The 20,814-nt window shown below is 42.9% G+C and overlaps 1 protein-coding gene across 1 annotated transcript in view; it reads left to right on the top strand.

Moving 5' to 3' along the window:
- dusp6 (dual specificity phosphatase 6) overlaps positions 1 to 4,652 on the top strand; it is a 4,898-nt gene extending 246 nt beyond the window's left edge. The window contains exons 1-3 of the mRNA XM_072663907.1: positions 1 to 702; positions 1,549 to 1,983; positions 2,909 to 4,652. The exon at positions 1 to 702 is cut by the window's left edge and continues 246 nt beyond it. Of these exons, the coding sequence (XP_072520008.1) occupies positions 303 to 702; positions 1,549 to 1,983; positions 2,909 to 3,225 (1,152 nt within the window). The 5' untranslated portion in view covers positions 1 to 302 and the 3' untranslated portion in view covers positions 3,226 to 4,652. The remainder of the gene's footprint in view (positions 703 to 1,548; positions 1,984 to 2,908) is intronic.
- The last annotated feature ends 16,162 nt before the right edge of the window (positions 4,653 to 20,814 follow it).

The following is a 20,814-nucleotide window of genomic DNA, read 5'->3' as shown; positions in this document are numbered from 1 at the left end:
GCTGGCGCGCAAGCCATTGATAAACGCGCAAGCATTCTCGGTGCACTCGCATGAATGGACTGGAGCGGAGCGAGCGCGGGCTCGACTCGTTAACGAGAGGCAGAGGCGAGGATTTCCACTCAGCAGCGTCTTCCTCCATTTTTGATTTTTGAGGCGTCGTTCCTCCGTGTTGATATCTTTTTTTGTTGTTGTTGTTGTTTAATGCTCGAGGCCTCGCGGATCCGTGAACGCCTCGCAGCGTCTTAAGGTGCACCGGAAAGGACAGGACAAGGAGGTTACGTGGACTCTCTTTTTCGACCCTAATGCTCGATAAGTTCAGACCCGTGCAGCTTGATTCGGCGATGGCGATCAGCAAGAGCGCGGAGTGGCTAAGAGAGCAGCTCGAGACGCGGCGCGACGGCTTGCTCGTGATGGACTGCCGCGCGCGGGAGCTGTACGAGTCGTCGCACGTCGAGACGGCCATCAACGTGGCCATCCCGAGCCTCATGCTGCGGCGGCTCAAGAAGGGCAACCTGCCCGTCAAGTCGCTGCTGTCCAGCGGGGAGGACCGCGAGAGGTTCGCGCGGAGGTGCAAGACGGACACCGTGGTGCTGTACGACGAGTACAGCCGGGACTGGAACGAAAATGTCGACGGAGGCTCCGTGCTCGGCTTGCTGCTGAGGAGGATGAAGGACGAGGGCTGCAGGGCTTTCTACCTCGAAGGTGTGTGTGATTAAAACACATAGGGCCGTCGTCGTATTACCACCTTAACTTTTCTTTAAATGATAAAACACGGTGTTCTTGGTAAAGTGATAGCCTGCAGCCCTTATTATAAATCCTAAACTGTATATTATATTATTGTTCTAACTTTAATCGTAGTGTACGGTTTAATACACGGCTGAAATTCCCATACTTAAACATTTAGACACCCTAGTCTTAATAAAACACAGTGTTCATGCTAAAAACATTAGCTTTAGTGATAAAAACCACGGCCTGTATTTTTTCCCCTTAGCAAACTATTTAACTTGCACCAGTTTGAGGCTATAAAGGCCTGTAATTTCCTTGTTACACATGAATCTTAACAAAAAAAAAATTGTTATGATTAAGCTTTTATTATTTTTTTAACTTAGCTTTTGTGCCTTAGCTTAAAATTCCATCCATATTTCACCTTAGTCTTAATAAAGCACACCAGCACACTGCATTTTTACTGTAAACCCCATTTACCTTCGGATTGACCTTAGTTTAAGGTTATAAAAGCATGTCTTCATGTTTTCTTGTTCAAATATTAGGCCATTGAACCATTATGATAAATCGTAAAAACCCTCACTTAGACATGGCGATGTTGCTGTGAAATCTTCAATGATAAGACATATGTTGTGGTACTGTTTTTATTAAAACACCAGTCCTACATTCTCATTAAACTCTACCCCCAATGTTGAAACCTTGCGTTACGCTCCTAGCGAAGGCCGTAAGTTAGTCTCAGACCTGTGCCAGACCTCACTTTTACAAGAGCTTGTGAATGTATGTTTTTGTACATATATATTCAACTGTTGTTATCATTCCTAACAGGCGGCTTCAGCAAATTCCAGGCCGAGTACCCTGCGCTGTGTGAGACCAACCTCGACGGCTCCTCCAGCAGCAGCTCCCCCACGGCCCAGGTGCTGGGCCTGGGCGGCCTGAGGATCAGCTCGGACTCCTCAGACATCGAGTCGGACATTGACCGCGACCCGAGCAGTGCCACTGACTCAGATGGCAGCCCCCTATCCAACCCGCAGCCGTCGTTCCCAGTGGAGATCCTGCCTCACCTTTACCTGGGCTGCGCCAAGGACTCCACCAACCTGGACATCTTGGAAGAGTTCGGCATCAAGTACATCCTCAACGTTACCCCCAACCTGCCCAATCTGTTCGAGAACGCCGGGGAATTTAAGTACAAGCAGATCCCCATATCTGACCACTGGAGTCAGAATCTCTCCCAGTTCTTCCCAGAGGCCATCAGCTTCATCGGTAAGCATCAGATAAGGATAAAGACAAATGCACACAATCATGTTGTAGTAATAATAATAACTTCTGCAAACGGATGTTATTATTGTCTGGATCTGTGTCTTAATATTGACAGACGGCTATTTCTGTACATTATTGGCTCTGAACTCTGAACCGAGTACGCTCCACTAACCCAGTGCCAGCAAAGGCAGCTCTTTGTTTAAATTGTAACCGGCCAGAGTTTGAGTGGATGCCACTGTTCCTTTATGTTTGCAGAGGAGTTTAGCTGAGCCTTGTGTAATTGTGGTACAAAGGCTTATGATGAAACAGGAGAAGGGGGTGGCGGGTGGGGAGGGGGGCCGTAATTTGAGCTCAACAGGAAGGAAGCGGCATTGAAAGTAATGTAGGACAGAGCAATGTTTCTCCACACAATGGGGCCCATTTACAGGGGAATGTTGACATCCTGCTAGCCATGACAGGGTGCCCCCATGACTTCTACATTTACACGCCCAAATGGTGCCATTGTCAAGTAACCTGGTGAGCGGAAGGATCATTTGATAGGCCATAATAGCCCATTTCCATGTCAGATTCCACAAAGAAAATGGAAGATTTGTTTTTGCCCTGTCTGCTGTCATGCACTGGAGAGCTTGCTGAATGAGGGGGTTTTGTGCTAGAGCCGGGAGTCTAATGAATTCTGACACACAGCTCTCTCTCGGCAGCATGGCTAATGTAGTATTACACATTTATAAGGGCGCTTTGCCTCCGCCACGCAAGCTTGCAAATTGTATTATTTAGGGAAAACTGAGTTTGTGGCTCCTCGAGTTGTTTTTCATTTCTTGCCAAATTGGTGCTTCATCCTATTGGTGCTTCAGTAGTGTGTGTGTGTGTGTGTGTGTTCGCATACCTGGAGGACTGAAATTAATCAGCTCTCTTCCTCTTTCCTGTGCAGATGAGGCCCGAGGACAGAAGTGTGGCGTTCTAGTGCACTGTCTGGCCGGAATCAGCCGCTCGGTCACAGTGACTGTGGCCTACCTCATGCAAAAGCTCAACCTGTCCATGAACGACGCCTACGACATTGTCAAGATGAAGAAGTCCAACATCTCGCCCAACTTCAACTTCATGGGCCAGCTCCTGGACTTTGAGCGCACACTGGGCATCCAGAGCCCCTGCGACAACCGCGCCACATCGGCCCCTTCGCAGCCGCTCTACTTCACCACTCCCACCAACCACAACGTCTTCCAGCTGGACCCCCTCGAGTCCACGTGAGAGTGGCCCCCGCCGGCGCACCCCTCCTGGCTTCAAAAGGTGTTCAATCATATTGAAACGTGGGTTTCTCTTTTTTCGTCACCTGTCAGAGGGTTCCTGACGTTTTTGACACAGTTGGCTTGAGACGACAGCTGACGTGAGTAGCCACTGACGCGGCATGTGGTTTGGCCGAGGCGGAAAAGGCAGCTGCTGTATTCTGGGACAAGAGACAGAGAGAGCGGACGCCGCAGCTCTGTTACTCTCTGAGACTCTGTAAGGTAGTTCATGTTTTATATCTTCGTATCCAAGCATGTGAAGACTGTCAGAAAAGACAGACAGGACTGTAAACGTGGAACGTCACATACAGTATGGCTGGCGTGCCAAAGAGACTCGTCTGGAACTGGACAATTCTAAAGACTTTGGGTTTTTTAGCACTTGCACCTTCACATTTTTTGGGTGTGCTCTCCTTGTCTTCAGTGAAGACTTGCCTGTTTTTGGGGATAAAACAAAAACACCCTCATTGATGATGGCACAGTATAGTGTACTCCAGTTTATTTGCGTGGAGTCATTTTTGAAACGTTTATACATGTGTATATTCAAGACGTTGGTAAGCCTTGCCCTAGCCACAGTATACCTGTCGCAAAAGAGCGGGTACTGATTCTTTTGTTCCCCTATCCTCCCTTTTTTGACATCTATATAAACATGAACTGAATATTGATCAATATTATCTGAGTTTAATGCCAAAAATCGACTAGGTTTTGTGAGATCATAAATGTGTATATGTATAATATATTTCTTCTTCTTTTTTTTCTCTTGTTGCTTTATGGATGAATTCAGCCTTTATCAGCCTTTTCTTATGCACCCTTCCACACTCGGAAAGTCACCTTGTTCTCTTGCCTTAGGTCTTCTGTACATAGGAGTATTGTTGTGCATTAATCTATCAGAGCAACCCCTCCCCCATAAGCTTATCAGTCACCAGCTATCAGTTGTTCTCCGTAGGATCGAGCTATAACAAACGGCACATTCAGAAAGTATCGTTCAAAAAACTTCTGTATCTGTATGTGTTCAAGGCATACCTGAAAACCAAGTAGGTGTGAATATGGATGCATGCTCATGGTCAATCTAGAACCGGGACGCCTTGATACTACTAGGCTTTTTCATTTTTTTAAAGTGGGGACGGTGGAAGGCTGAAGTGTGCAACAATTTGAGGTTTCTGAAACGTTGACAAGGCAGGAGACATGCCTCTCCTCTTCAGGGAAATTATGTGAAATGCAATTTTGTTGTCTGAGGAATGATTGAAATGGATTTTAAGGGGACACTGGTTCCCTCAAAGCGAAGGCCTGTTCTGAAGGGGGAGGGGCTACTTTTCACAGCTCCTCACTCCAACCCTACGAATGTAAAGAGATGATAAGTTATTAATAAATTGCTATTTTGTCTATTCAAACCTACTGCTATGTCTTTCTGTCTTCTTTCTGCTTATTAAATTAAAGCAGCAGTATGCAAGAATATTTTTTTCAATTGCTCATGGGCTCCCCCTACAGATGGGGAGTGGAATTCAATTTTACACCACTGCAGTAACTACCTATCTTGCTTTGAGCTGCTCATAATAGACTGCTATAAACATGCATTTGTTAACAAGCTCAGAGATTCAGATGCAGCTCAGCTTACTGAGCTGAAAGAGGCGGTAGAGTAAGGCTAAAGGATTTTACACAGATATGCCTCTTGTGCAGCTCCAGTAAAGTTCCAGAGTGCAGCAGAGTGCAGCAGAGCTCCAGCCTGGAATGGCAATGACAGGGCCGCTGTTGTCCCTTTTACGGTCAGAGGAGTGACACCAAAAAAAAAAGGAAAATTTCTACATACTGTTGCTTTAAATCAACAAAGTTGGCTGTCATGACAAAGAAGCCTCTCTAGTCGCATCCTAGTTCAGGAATCAACCACTGAAATATTTCAGTATTCCACTGCTACATTTCCTCCCAACTGGAAGATCAAAGCAGGGAGAGCTTTCTCCTTTACATTTGAGAACACGCACTGAGGTTTAGCATGTCTGGAGGTCAAGGCCTTCTGAACCCTCTCTGTGTAAGTGCACAGCAGCTGGTGTTCCAGGGCTGCTGGGCAACGGAGGCCGATCTGTCCCTCTCCACTTCCTGCCTGCAGATCAGTGGCTCGGCCTCTGCAGGAAGCGAGCCGTGGCGAAACGAGCCGTAACCTGACTCTGTAACCTGGCTCTGGCGTCTGCTGGAGTCAGAGATAATCCCAGCGTAGGAGTGGAAAAAAACAGGGCAAAGAAAAAAAGGGGCCTTTTCTCACAGACATCTGGAGGAGTGATTTGACTTCCATTTTCACATTACTGAAATTTTGGTAAATTTATTTATCTAATTATTTATTTATTTACGGACAATGCACATGAATCAATTAAGCTTCCTAATGTAAACAACCTGAGCAAGCATGTTAAATGGGAATTTTACTCAGTATTCAGAATGTCTGCATAAATACACAGTTAAGATGTGAACAAAGTCATGCAGATTGTTTTGGTGTGAAATGCTCCGTTTGAGAGAAAATGTACAAAGTCGAATGGATCACAGTGGTGTTGATGGTAACCCGGTGTCTAAAAGCTGTCTCATAGAAAACTAGAGAATAGTTCAGACATATTTTTAGCACCATTTTTGTGGAGGGGTACATGCAGGGTGTTGTAATGCAAAACAGCATAAAGAATCATAAATAGATTTCAGATTTGCCACTATGTTACCATCACAACATTATGTACAAAGTAAATAAAATGATTCACAACTGTAGACATTGTGATCCCTGGTTCCTATTACCACTACTGTAAAAATATGAGCTGTATAATAATAAGCTTATCAGTCCATTCCTAAAAACATTTAAATTATGCATAATCTACGCATACCCTTCTTTAACAGGCCTACTAACATTATTATAAGCAGCATCATAAACAAAATAGAGATATATGGTGTATAAGTGTCCATTAGATGCTTACATTTACATTGCTTTTAAGGCATTTGCTCTTATCCAGAGTGACTTCAGTCGACTTCAGCAACTTCAGAAGTCAGTATGGAGACCAAAATACTCTGTACTCTACATACTCTACATACTCTACACTCTGCCTAAGTACTCTAGGAAGAGATGAGTCTTCAGTCTGGGTTTGAAGACAGTGAGTGACTCTGCCATTCAGACACCCAGGGGAAGTTCGTTCCACCACTTCGGTGCCAGAACACCGAACATACATCAACATAGCCACTTTGAACATTTCTGTAGGCCTTTTGTAATTGAATGTCACTCACTGCACTCAGCATAATGACAGTGCGAGATGTAATTTGGGGCCGCTCCGCCCGCTCTGTGCTCATGGAGCCGCTGCCCCCGCAGGCCAGGGAGACGTACAGGCAGTGAAAACAAGCCCACAGCAGGTTGAGGCTATACTTGGTCTGTGTGTTAATCCCGTGTGAAGGGTTTCAATCCCCATCATCCTTCAGTGACAGGCTGCCCTGCCGAGGATTTGCTGGCACCTCTAGCAATTTCCGGTCTTGTGGCAGCTCAAGTTCCAGCGCCCCAACACGAACAAACACACATATAAACATGCCAGTCGCTTCCTCACACCCCATGCTTGCCAGCTGCACTCAGGCAGCAGTGCATGCAGCGTGTTCAAGTCTCTCAGGCTCTAATTATTTTAGGCTAGATGAAATGGCCTTCCCCACACTCGCTCCTGCAGGCCGTTTAGCTGTTTATCAGTTACATCGTTATGTCATTTAACTCTCTGGGCCATTCTTAGTTTCCTGTTTGACCTTTTGACCCTACATGCTGGCTGTACATACTGCACTGATCACATTTATCCTACTTATTCTTACCTCATAAAATATGTATAATAATATGGAAATCACATATGAATATATATATATGTATATATATATACCATATGGACAAAAGTATTGGGACACCTGCTCATTCATGGTTTCTTCAATACCCTTGAAATCAGAAAAAGACCAATTTTGTTGGAGTAACTGTCTCTATTGTCTCTAGTACATTTTGGAGCAGCATTGCTGTGAGGATTTGATTCTCAATCAGCGTCAAGAGCGTTAGAGACATCAGGATGTTGGAGGATCACCACCTCGCTGCGCCCCGACTCCCCAACTCATCCCAAAAGTATTGGATGGAGCACCACCATCCATCATTCCAAATAACACAGTTCCTCCACTGCTCCACAGCTCAATGCTGAGGGGCTGTACCCCTCTAGCCCACGCCTGGCATTAGGCATGTGCATGTTTATATGCTCCAGAGAGTCCTTTTCTATTGCCAAAACTTCTCAAGCTGTGTGTGTGTGCATTTGTGCATCTCCGTCATTAGAATAGAGTGTCTGCAAACATTTGGACATGTATATAGGGTTATTATACACAGTGTAGTTGTGAGAGTGAACTGTACTAAAGGAGTTAAAAGCATGCTGTGACACTTCCTCTTCTCTCACTGTAAGGGTCCGACGACTTCAAAGCGGCCATATCTGCATGTGTTTTCCGTGCTGCGGTGTATCTGCTTCCTCATCTCTGCTGATCCTCGCATAGCAAGTAGCAGAGCCAGACTAAACAGGCTGGGGGTTCTGCAGGGCAGGTGGAGCTGCCGACATGTGTGCATTTCATGTGATGTGGCCAGGAGCCACACAGAACCTCATAGTTTGACAGGAACGGGCCATGTGACTGACATGTAAAGCGACCAGCCACAGGCTGTGGTTTTAGAGTGGTATGTGGCAGCAGACCGGTTTAGCAATAGTCCTACATCAAAAACTGAACCACATACAACAAACTGGTCCAACCCACGCACAGAGCTTATGAGGCCTTGAGCACAAGTGTCTTTTGAAAAGGTCCCTAGTCTGCGCTCTACACCACAATGAGAAAGTGAAAACAGAATTCTTTTAATTTATTAAAAAGAAAAACTAAACTTTAACATGGACATAAGTATACAGACACTTTACTATGACACTTTTTAAATGTACATTTTCTTTGAGATGTTTCTACACCTTGACTGGAGACCACCTGAATGGTACATTCAGTTGATTGGACATGATTTGAAAGCCACACACCAGGTCTCACAGCTGACAATGCATATCAGAGCAAAATCCAAGCCCTCAAGAGGAAAGAACCGCCTGTAGAGCTCAGAGACAGGATTGTTTGGAGGCACAGATCTGAAGAAGGCTGTACTGAAAGTTCCCAAGATCACAGTGGCCTTCATAATTTTTAAATGGAAGATGTTTGGAACAACCAGGACTCTTCTTAGGGCTGCCATCCCACCAAACCAAGTAATCAGGGAGAATGGCCTTGGTGACCAAGAACCCAATGGTCACTCTGGCTAAGCTCCAAAGATCCTGTGTGCAGAAGGGAGAAACGTGCAGAAAGTCCACCATTACTATAGCACTCCACCAATCTGGCCTTCATGGCAGCCTCTCATCAGTAAAGAGGCTCTCAGACTTCATTTCCTCCAGTAATGTCTAGAGGAAACCAAGCACTGCTCATCACCTGCCCAATACTATCCCTGTAGTGAAGCATGGTGTTGGCAGCATCGTGCTGTGGGGGTGTTTGTCAGCAGCTGGGGCAGGGAGACTGGTCAGGGTTGAGGGAAATGGAGCTAAATGGAGCAAGGTTAAGAGATATTCTTAATGAAAACCTGATCCAGAGCGCTCAGGACCTCAGACTCGGCCGGAGGTTCACCTTTCAACAAGACAGTGACCCTAAGCACACAGACAAGACAACACAGGAGTGGCTTAGGGACAACTATGTGAATGTCCTTGAGTGGCCTGGCCAGAGCCCTGACTTGAACCCAATCGAACATCTCTGGAGAGACCACAGACGGTCCCCTTCCAACCTACCAGAGCTTAAGAGGATCTGCCGAGAAGAATGGGAGAAATGCTAAAAGGTCTGAATACTTATGTCCATGCGGCATAAGTAAATAAGTGGAGCTCTTTACCACTTGGTCTCGCTCTCTCTCTTTCCTTCTCTATTTGTCTACCTCGATCTCTCCATATCTCTATATCTCCTTCCATGTATGAGTACACTTCCCTTCATCTCATTCCCACGTCTGCCCTTTCCCTCTCTTTTCTCTTCTCTCTTTTTGTTCATTCATCTCTCTTTTGCTTTCTCTTTCTCTTTCTGTCTCTCTTACTGTCTCTTTGACCCCCCCCCCCCCATCTCTGTCCTCCCCCCCTCTCTCTCTGTCTGTTAATGAGAGGAGATTCTGTAACGAGCGGAACTGCCTGGGAGGAATTCATCAGCTGCAGCAATCCGGCTACTGTTCTACACAAACCACCACCCAGTCATGCACTGGGATTGTTTGTTTGTGTGTGTGTGTGTAGATGTGTGTATGTAGTTGTGTGTGTGTGTGTGTGTGTTTGTGTGTGTAGACCAAGATCATTAATAGCGCTCCACTCATCAGCCTCTACCTACACACACATGCAGGAATGCAATAGCAGACTGGTCTGAATGGTGGAGAGCACAGAGAGCCGCTTTGTTTCGAGATCATGTTTATAGTTTCTAGCATTTCTCAGGCCTGAGCTCTGGAGTCCAGCAGAACAGGCCCAGAAACCCCTGATGTCCAGGTCCGCACAGTTAGCTTTACTGGAGCTGGACTGGTTTTACCGGGAGATGTACTGTATTTTAGGTGAACCGTGTCCCAGTATGAATTGACAGTAATAAGGGTGGAGTCATTTTATTCCATTGTGGATCCATTTAATCAGTATGAATCTGAAGTGTGAGTAGTTATAATGCACACAGTGTCATTTTTTATCCAGTATGAATCTGTGGTGTGGGTAGTTATAATGTACATAGTTATATTTTAATCCAGTATGAATCTGAGGTGTGAGTAGTTATAATGCACATAGTTATATTTTAATCCAGTATGAATCTGAGGTGTGAGTAGTTATAATGCAAATAGTGTCATTTTAATCCAGTATGAATCTGAGGTGTGAATAGTTATAATGCAAATAGTGTCATTTTAATCCAGTATGAATCTGAGGTGTGAATAGTTATAATGCAAATAGTGTCATTTTAATCCAGTATGAATCTGAGGTGTGTTTAGTTTTAGTGCTGTGATGGTAATAATAATTGTGGTTTTAACCCAGTATGAATCCAAAGGTCAATACGTTGACAGTACTAACTGTGGAAAGATTTTAGGGGCAGTGGTGGCTCAGCGGTTAGAGCGCCGGGATATCGATAACAGGGTTGTGGGTTCGATTCCCGGGCTTGGCAAGATGCCACTGGAGTTGGCTGCCCACCGCTCTGGGTGTGTGTGAGTGTGTGAGTGTGTGTTCACTACCAGATAGGTTAAATGCGGAGGACACATTTCGCTGTACAGTCCACACTGTACAGTGACAAACACGTGCACCTTTATCCTTTTTTTTATCCTTATTTTAGTCCAGTATGAATACGGACTGTGTGTGTAGTTGAGTACGGAAGTGTGTGTAGTTGAAATGCTCTAATAGTAACAGTTATGATGTTGTTTGAATCCAGTATGAATCTGCACTGTACAAAGGTATGACTGCACCAATTATGAAATGATTTTAATCCAGCATGAATCTGCAATGTTTTTTTGGTTGTCTGACAGTAATAACTGTAGAGTGGTTTTAATCCAGTATAAATTGGAGATTAATGAGTGGAGTGAATGGCCTTCTGAAATTGCCTGAACTTCAGAACTCATTCCCTTTTAACCATTTATTATAACATGGAAATGATTCTTTACATGAAATCTAATATTTTGTTATTTATTTTTACGAGTTAATAAAAATCTCCAACCCAGCCCAGCTCCCGTCCAGTATTGCGGTATGTCTATGTGCAGCCATCACTGTGTGAAAGGAGTAAGTGTGTGTGCCAGCGGTTGTCAGGTGAATGCCTTAACCTTGGAAAAGTTCACAACAGTGAGGCGAGCTCCGGAACAAACACACACACACACACACACACACACACACACACACACACATACACACAAGCTCAAAGAATAAGAGAAAGAGAGTGTTTCTCTGTGTGTGTGTGTGTAAGAGAGAGGGAGAGAGAGAAAGAGAGAGCAGTAGCCTTGAGGTGGAATAAAAATAGAGCTTTACGTAAGCTTCATCCGTACACACTCATTACTCTAAGAAATGACCCGAGCTGAAGCAGCCGTGTGGACAGGTAAGGAGCAGGTCGCACATCCTGTAGACTAACACAGGAAACACACTTCAGAAGGTCAGGTCAGCTCAGACTCAGAAACAGCTGACTTTCTGCTATCAGGTAGAACTCTGAACTCTGAAGCTGGATTGGTTGGTGGAAGTGGTGGAAATGATTTGGCTGGCTGATTCAGAAGAGATGAAGCACCTGTGGAATGGTAAGCTAGGACGGTGAACACAGTGGGTCTGCGTAATGTTATTGTGATAAATTTACCAATGGTGACCCAAATACAACAGCAATTCCTGCAATTTGATCATGTTAAGTCTTGTTAAGACAAGAATCATCATAATGTAGTTTAATTACCCCCAAGTGAAAGATCATAGCCCAGATATACATACGGGTTGTCATTCACTACCTAATTATTCATATCAGAACATGAAAACTACACACACTTCAGATTCATACTGGATTAAAACCATTATTACTGTCAGACTGTGTAAACTACACACACACTTCAGATTCATACTGGATTAAAACCATTATTACTGTCAGACTGTGTAAACTACACACACACTTCAGATTCATACTGGATTAAATCATTATTACTGTCAGACTGTATAAACTACACTCACACACACTTCAGGTTCATACTGGATTAAAAGCATTATTAATGTCAGACTGTATAAACTACACACACACACACTTCAGATTCATACTGGATTAAATCATTATTACTGTAAGACTGTGTAAACTACACTTACACACACACACACACTTCAGATTCATACTGGATTAAAAGCATTATTAATGTCAGACTGTATAAACTACACTCACACACACACTTCATATTCATACTGGATTAAATCATTATTTCTGTGAAAGCTGTAAACGCACTGTAGATTCATACTGGATTAAATTAATTCCACATGTATTACTATAGACTGTAAATCTTCACAAACTGCAGATTCATACTGGTTAAAACCAAACAATGTCAGCTCTAATAGGACAGGGTTATGTTCGACAGTGATGAGTCAGAGATGATGCGAATATAGTAAGTTCAGATCTTCAGGGGCTTATTTTAATTTCTGCCTGTAGAAAACCATGAGGACTTGTGTCTTTAACTGAGCCATGCTTGGTAAATGTAGGCCAGTGTGCCAAGCGTCAGTGTGCCATAATTGATGGGAAATTCAGTTTTAACCTGTTTTACATGAAAATCTTGCCCGACATTAACACTTAACCCAGCTAAACACCGAGCCTTCAGTCACACTGAGGAGACGACACAGTGTGTAGGTCTGAGAGAGTGCACATCATATCAGATACTGTACGCCGCTCTAATGCTGCTGCAGAGCTGCAGTGGATTTCTGTACAGGCGGAGTAACCTGAGAAAGAAAGAGAGAAAGAAAGAAGGATGTGTGTGTGTGTGTGTGTGTGTGTGTGTGTCTGCAGTGGCTCTCTAAAGGAACACTCCAGCTGACATGAATCATCCGCTGTTGTCTCTGCCGAGCCCACGCGCCGCTCAGAACCGGGGATAAAAATAGTCATTATCATTTAAAAAGAGCTTTTAAAAATAACGTGTAGGAGAGAGAGAGAGAGAGAGAGAGAGAAAGAGAGAGAGAGAGAGAGAGAAAGAGAGAGAGAGAGGCTATGGAAACATTGTGCTCGGCCCACACAGCCTCCAGCAGACCTGATATTAGACCCAAAAATCCACATATTACATATTACTGACTGCAGTGTACTGACTGCATCTCTCTGCTCAGATCTTTCTCTCACCTCCATCTAACTACGCCTCGCTCTTCATCACATATCCCTCGGTTTCAGCCCCCCCCCCCTCTCTCTCACCTCTCCCTCGCTTTGCAGATGCATACTGATTAAAACAACTCAAATCACCATTACTGTCAGACTGTGAAAACAACACACACTCCAACAATTATTACTGTAAAAACTACACTCTGCAGATTCATACTGGCTTAAAAGGAGTCCACAATTACTACTGTCTGGACTAATTCACACTGGATTAAAATCAGTCCACAATTATTACTGTAAAAACTACACACTGCAGATTCATACTGGATTAAAATCAGCCCACAATTATTACTGTAAAAACCACACACTGCAGATTCATACTGGATTCAATTTGTTTCTGTTAGACACTAGAAGCTACACACACTCCAGTTTCATACTAGACTAAAAGTAGTCCAGAATTATTACCAGCAGACAGTAAAAGCTACACACTCTGCAGATTCATACTGGATTAAAATCTGTCTGCAAGTATTTCTGTCAGACACTAGAAGCTAAACACACTCCATATTCATACTGGATTACAATTAGTCCACAATTACTGTAAAAACTACACTCTGCAAATTCATACTGGCTTAAAAGGAGTCCACAATTACTACTGTCTTGACTACTTCACACTGGATTAAAATCAGTCCACAATTATTACTGTAAAAACTACACACTGCAGATTCATACTGGATTAAAATCAGTCCACAATTTTTACTGTAAAAACTACACACAGCAGATTCATACTGGATTAAAATCAGTCCACAATTATTACTGTAAAAACTACACACTGCAGATTCATACTGGATTAAAATCAGTCCACAATTATTACTGTAAAAACCACACACAGCAGATTCATACTGGATTAAAATCAGTCCACAATTATTACTGTAAAAACCACACACAGCAGATTCATACTGGATTAAAATCAGTCCACAATTATTACCAGCATACGGTAAAAGCTACAGAATTATTGTATTGAATTACTGTATAAACTACACTCTGTAGATTCATACTGGCTTAAAAGGAGTCCAGAATTATTACTGTCTGGACTAATTCACACTGGATTAAAATCAGTCCACAATTATTGCTGTAAAAACTACACACTGCAGATTCATACTGGATTAAAATCAGTCCACAATTATTACCAGCAGACAGTAAAAGCTACACACTCTGCAGATTCATACTGGATTAAAATCTGTCTGCAAGTATTTCTGTCAGACACTAGAAGCTAAACACACTCCATATTCATACTGGATTACAATTAGTCCACAATTACTGTAAAACCTACACTCTGCAAATTCATACTGGCTTAAAAGGAGTCCACAATTACTACTGTCTGGACTAATTCACACTGGATTAAAATCAGTCCACAATTATTACTGTAAAAACTACACACTGCAGATTCATACTGGATTAAAATCAGTCCACAATTATTACTGTAAAAACTACACACTGCAGATTCATACTGGATTAAAATCAGTCCACAATTATTACCAGCATACGGTAAAAGCTACAGAATTATTGTATTGAATTACTGTATAAACTACACTCTGTAGATTCATACTGGATTAAAATCAGTCCACAATTATTACTGTAAAAACTACACACTGCAGATTCATACTGGATTAAAATCAGTCCACAATTATTACTGTAAAAACTACACACTGCAGATTCATACTGGATTAAAATCAGTCCACAATTATTACTGTAAAAACTACACACTGCAGATTCATACTGGATTAAAATCAGTCCACAATTATTACCAGCATATGGTAAAAGCTACAGAATTATTGTATTGAATTACTGTATAAACTACACTCTGTAGATTCATACTGGCTTAAAAGGAGTCCAGAATTTTTACTGTCTGGACTAATTCACACTGGATTAAAATCAGTCCACGATTATTACTGTAAAAACTACACACTGCAGATGCATACTGGATTAAAATCAGTACACAATTATTACCAGCATACAGTAAAAGCTACACACTCTGCAGATTCATACTGGATTAAAATCTGTCTGCAAGTATTTCTGTCAGACACTAGAAGCTAAACACACTCCATATTCATACTGGATTACAATTAGTCCACAATTACTGTAAAACCTACACTCTGCAAATTCATACTGGCTTAAAAGTAGCCCAGAATTATTACTGTCTGGACTAATTCACACTGGATTAAAATCTGTCAGACACTACAATTATTACTGTCAGACTTTCTCAGTCTAACTCCTGGCACTGGTCTCTCTTTCTCTCTCTCTCTCTCTCTCTCATGTGCCATCCATCCATCCATCCATCCATCTATCCATCCATCCATCCATCCATCCATCTACCCTATCTGTTTCTTTGTTCTTCTATCTGACTCATACCTCTCTCTCTCTCTCTCTCTCTCTCTCTCTCTCTCTCTCTCTCTCTCTCTCTCCCTCTCTCAGGCAGACACAGGAAGTGAGTTCAGAGTCTCCTGAATGGCAGCTCTCCAGGAAGCGATTAAAGCCTCCCATCACAGGACAGGAAGCGAGAGAGCGAGAAAGAGAGAGAGGAAGAGTGCGGGAGAGAGAGAGGTCATCTAATTTGACGCAGTAACAGTGGGAGATTACTGAGCTTATCTGTGTGCCAGAAGCATTCGCACATACTACATTTCAACTCTTAAAGTCACTGCGTTTTATTGCTGGCTTTATCGCCTCTGTTGCTGTTATTCATCTGAGAGAATTCCATGAATATGTCCTGCTCACCCCCAAACACCCCCCTCCCTCGCTCCACCCACCCTCTCTCTCATTCTCTCTCATTCAGACAGAAAGTGCATTCAGAGCTTTTATCAGCAGCAGCCTGTCCGTCTGCTCTCAGTTCGACAGCCGCCTGACTCATCCCTGCCCTGCCTCGCTTTGCGGCGCCGTTGCTAAGCAATCGCTCAGAGATAAATAAATAAACAAACAATATAAGAGAACGAGAATAAGCAAGGGGAGGGGAGGGGGGCAGCTATAGTAATTTATATTTAGATCAGAATTACCACGCTATTATATAGTAATAAAATAATGCAGGCTCTTCTATAGCATTCATATATGGATCATAATATGGATCATTAAGACCATTAGCTAGAACCATTAGAATAAAACCATATTGTTTTGCTTCTTAATGGGAATTGAGTAAGTACCACTACAGGCCACCACTCCAGACACCGTTAGATCCAATCACTTCCCGCTCGCCTTTGCAGAACGGACATGTTCAAGCATCAGGTGCCTGCTTAAAGTCCTGCATAGTCTCTTTAATTGAGGCTCAAGTCAGGACTGCTGCATAACTCAACTACTACTACCACCAACATGTTTAACTGCTGGTATGGTGTTATATTATGTTATTAATATTATTTATTAATATTATTATATAATATTATGTTAAGTCTTGGAGGAATTTTGGTTGGCCAGTCATTTTTAGGAAGGTTGCCCATTGCGCCAAGCTTTTTAAATTTAGGATTGCTTGGAGCCTTAGCAGACTACCTCTTTTGCAATTTTCACAAATACATGCATCCACACCCAAGACCGATTCTAGGCTCGTTTGTGGAAGGGGCTCAGTATCGCTGGTTTTCTTTCACACAGACAAATTCCACAAGGTCGCACATCACTTTTCTTTGTAGGATCCAGGTTCATCCATTTATAATTTTTTATTATTTTCCTTTGTTTCAAAAAGAAGAACAGCGCTTTCAGGAGGCCTGGCATTTCACTATGCAGACACACCTGCAAACAATGAGTCATTCTCCAGAGTTGAATCAGTCATGTGACAACATCAACTAATCCTGCAACCCCCTACGTGGCCCAGGAGCGAATATCTTCTACACGTGCAGCAGAACAGCATCAGAATCCGTTTAAAGCGAACCTCAGACCACCGATTTCAGGAGGACCGGAGATCAGTGCTGTGGACCACTCCCTGGCTCAAAAACAGCTTTTACACTTGACCAAACATACCAATCTCTCAGAGCAAGCATTCCCGGGTGCTAAGAACCATGCCAGTGTAAAAAAATGCCCTTTATATTCCATTAAAAAACTCTAGTATCAGTCACAGGTCACCTTTTAAACAGTTAGGACCGTTTACATGATGTATTTTCAGGAGAACACACAGACAGTAACAATCTCCATTACCCCATTATTATCTCCATACACCACCACAACGTTTGCTTATCCCTGCAGCTCAGAAAAAGACAGAGATAGGGTGTAAAGAGAGTGAGTACATGTGTGAGAAAGGAAGTGGAGATAGGGTCTGTGCCAAGTGTGAATGAAGGTGCTCTGCAGGAGGCTGCAGTGTCCTCTGTGTGAATGGAACGAGCATTGCCCTGACAATCTGTCTGTTAAAGCTTTCAACCAAATTTACACTGAAATGTTCATCCCTACCTCAAATCTAGCTGATCAATCAGGACATGTTTTGGTGGTTTGGTGTCTGAAGGTGTCTTCTTTAGTTTTACACTGATGCTACAAGGCTAATGTAGCTAACAAGTGATAGTAATGTGTTTTTTTAATATGCTGTATCTATAAACATGGACAGAAGTCAGGCTGTAAGATGCTGCTGCTACTGTTTTTAGCTGTGTGATGTACCTGTGTGAGGCCTTTCAGCCATTTTCAGACATTGCAGTATGTTAAAACAAGTCTTGGCTGATCGACTGCGTCTGTACGGAGCTATGAAAAGTCTTAGCTTCCTCCTGGCCAGCTCAAGCTAGTCAGGCTGGTTAATTAGCTTAGCTCTTAACCGGTCTTGAGGTTTGAGTTTGATGGTTTAGCTGGTCTACAGGCATGATCAACCTGACCAAGCTAGATAAACAGTATGACCATCATCACCAAGCTGGTTGACCAGCATGCCCAGCACCACCATGTACCAGTACAAGCATTACCAAGCGGGTCGACCAGCACGACTTTGCTCATGCTTGGGCAACCAGTATGACGAAGCTTGACCATGCTGTCCAGCCAGCATGACCATCATCACCAAGCTGTTTGACCAGCCTGACTAGTATCACCATGTTGCTCAACCAGCATGACCAGCATTATCAAGCTGGTTGACCATCATGACCAGCGTCACCATGCTGGTGGGCCTGCATGTCTGGCATGACCAATTACCACCAGTTACCAGTATAGGTAATGTGTTCGCCTGGATGATCAGCTTTTCAACCACCTCCATCATCAAAGACCAGCCAAATCAGCAGAGACATCTTTATATAAAATGTATTAATACATCTGCAACCAAATGTTTCCTGCTGTTCTGTGCAGAACTGTGTAAATGCAGTCACATTAGTGGGCTTTTGAGGACCAACTGCCTGTTCAGGTCAGGCATGTGGCGAGACTTTGACTTGGCCACTCATAAACCGTTATTGTGTTTCGTTTGAGCCACGGCAAAGCGGATTTCTCTTGTGCTTCAGATTATTATCTGACTGCATAACCTAACTGCGTTTGAGCTTCAGAGCATGGACTGATGACCGGACATGCTCCTACAGGATTTTCTGGTGGAAAGCAGAAATCATGGTTCTGTCAATTATGGTAAGCCACCCAGACCCTGAATAAGCAAAGCATCCTCACACCATCACACTACCACTGCCATGTTTGACGGTTGGTATGTTGTTGTTGTTTTTTTATTGTGGAATTATGTTATTATGTTAGCTAAAAAGGTGCAGAAGACTCATCCAGGCAGTTGGAACAAAATCCTGGGTAGCTCCTGGAGGAATTATGGTTGGCCAGTCATTTCTGGAAAGATTTCCACTGCTCCAAGCTTTCTGCATTTGGAGGAAATGGCTCTCGCTATGGTTTGCTGAAGTCCTAGAGCCATAGAAATGGCTTGGTAAAAATTTCCTGACTGATATTTTTTAATACCTTCTTTTTCAGCTATTTTACATGGCTGGAAATGTTCTATTTAAGTACTTAGATTCACCAGGCCTGTCTGTGTTCATTAATACACATAAACTAACTTTAACTAGTTTATTGAGTAGCTACAATGACGTTTTTATCATTTAGGAAGTGTATTGTGGGTATCCCAGCTGTGTGTGCTTTAGAATACATTTAGTTGGAAGCAATTCATTGTGATAAATATGAAAAAAGGAATAGTTGAGTAATAGTTACTGAACTATAGCTCAAATCCTTTAAGGCCAATGTAAAAACATGGCTGTTCTTGCTGTACTTTGTCTGTCAAACTACCATTTTAAAAAACATGAAAAGGCATTGATGCAAATAGAAGCTAATTATCAGTCATGTTTTATTGTTAATTTGATTAAAAACACACAGAAAACTTTAATTCCACACACTGATTCCTTTACTATGACCAACTAAATTAACATACATGGTAGAGTTCAATTAATTAACAGGCCCATCTGCAAATACTCAGAATTCATCACTGACGGGACGCTCAGTTCTACAGAGTTAATTATATATGTTGAGAGAACGTCTTCTACTGGGCTGGACAGCTGGCTGTGTGATTTTGAGCCGTAGACAAAATCTGAATCACATTTTGAATCATATTATCCCTGCTCTGTTGACTTGTTTTGAATGCACTGATATGAATTGTGCTGTGGCATTGAACGCGACAGTGCTTGTGAAAAGCTTTCTGCTTGACTGCTGTGATTTCGGTGAAAGCACTCACGAGCCAAACAAATGCTTCACAATAGAAGGCTTTCTTCAGAGTATCACGACTGTAGGCCTGCTATTGGCATCGTGAGCCTCTTCTGATGGACTTGAGCACAAATAGGAAATGTTATTGTGGTCAGTAGGGTCAGTCCTGCTGGAAATCACTACGGAGGGGTGGACTGACACAGAAGTTTCCTCATGTATTTGTCATGAGGAAAACATTCAGTATTTGATATTGATGAAAGTGAAAAAGGAAATATAGCATAAATATAGCATTTGACTTACTTCAGTCAAAAGCTCCCTTAACTTATCATTATTTACTTCTGCGTCTCAGTTTCATCAACAATCCATACTGAGTTGAGCATTAAAAAACATCAGTAAATGAGATGCAGCTGAAACTGATTAAATACTTGTGGCTCCGCCCCCTCAGTCTGTTTACTGTTTATTCCCATCTGCGGGTTCCCTGAGCCCTTGCTGGGATTTAATCTCACACAGGATCAGCAGACAGTTAGATCGATGTGCCACCCTACATACTCTACATACAGTTCTGAGCATGTTTCTGTTGTTTCTTGGCCTCAGAAATGTGCATGGTGTCATGGCTTGTGAGTGGCACAGCTGTCTAACTGCCTGCTTGTCGAGAAACAGGCGCTCATTAGTTTGAATCCCATCAACACCCCAGTCTTCCATTGTCAAGAGGATGAGAATAGGAAGGCCTCTACCATGTGACAGGGAAGTTCTTACCTGCAGATGGGAATAAGCAGGAAACAGATGAAGGGGCGGAGCCACAGACTCAACACTTTTTTTTATGTAAAAAAATTTTAACTTTTGATTAAACTAAGTCGAGTTAACTCAAAATGCCCTGTAATCAGGTTACTATAAGTTGGCCTGACTTTATTTTTTTTACCATGCAGTACGCTACAGCACTGAGAGCAAGGTCGTGAAAGCCGGATTGTAGCACTTCAGATATTACTAAAGAGCTCTTTTATGTTGGTAACTGTAAACCTGTAACCTAACCAGAACCACGGCGACTGAATCCTACAGCTGCTGTGTGGTTAAAGTAACTCAATTCACGTTTGAGGAAATAGTGAGCTATGTTCACTATTTG

This window comes from Salminus brasiliensis, chromosome 19, assembly GCF_030463535.1.
Source record: "Salminus brasiliensis chromosome 19, fSalBra1.hap2, whole genome shotgun sequence".
NCBI classification, from domain to species: Eukaryota; Metazoa; Chordata; class Actinopteri; order Characiformes; family Bryconidae; genus Salminus; species Salminus brasiliensis.
Note: the sequence above shows the minus strand (reverse complement) of the source record. Positions and strands in the feature narration are given on the sequence as shown.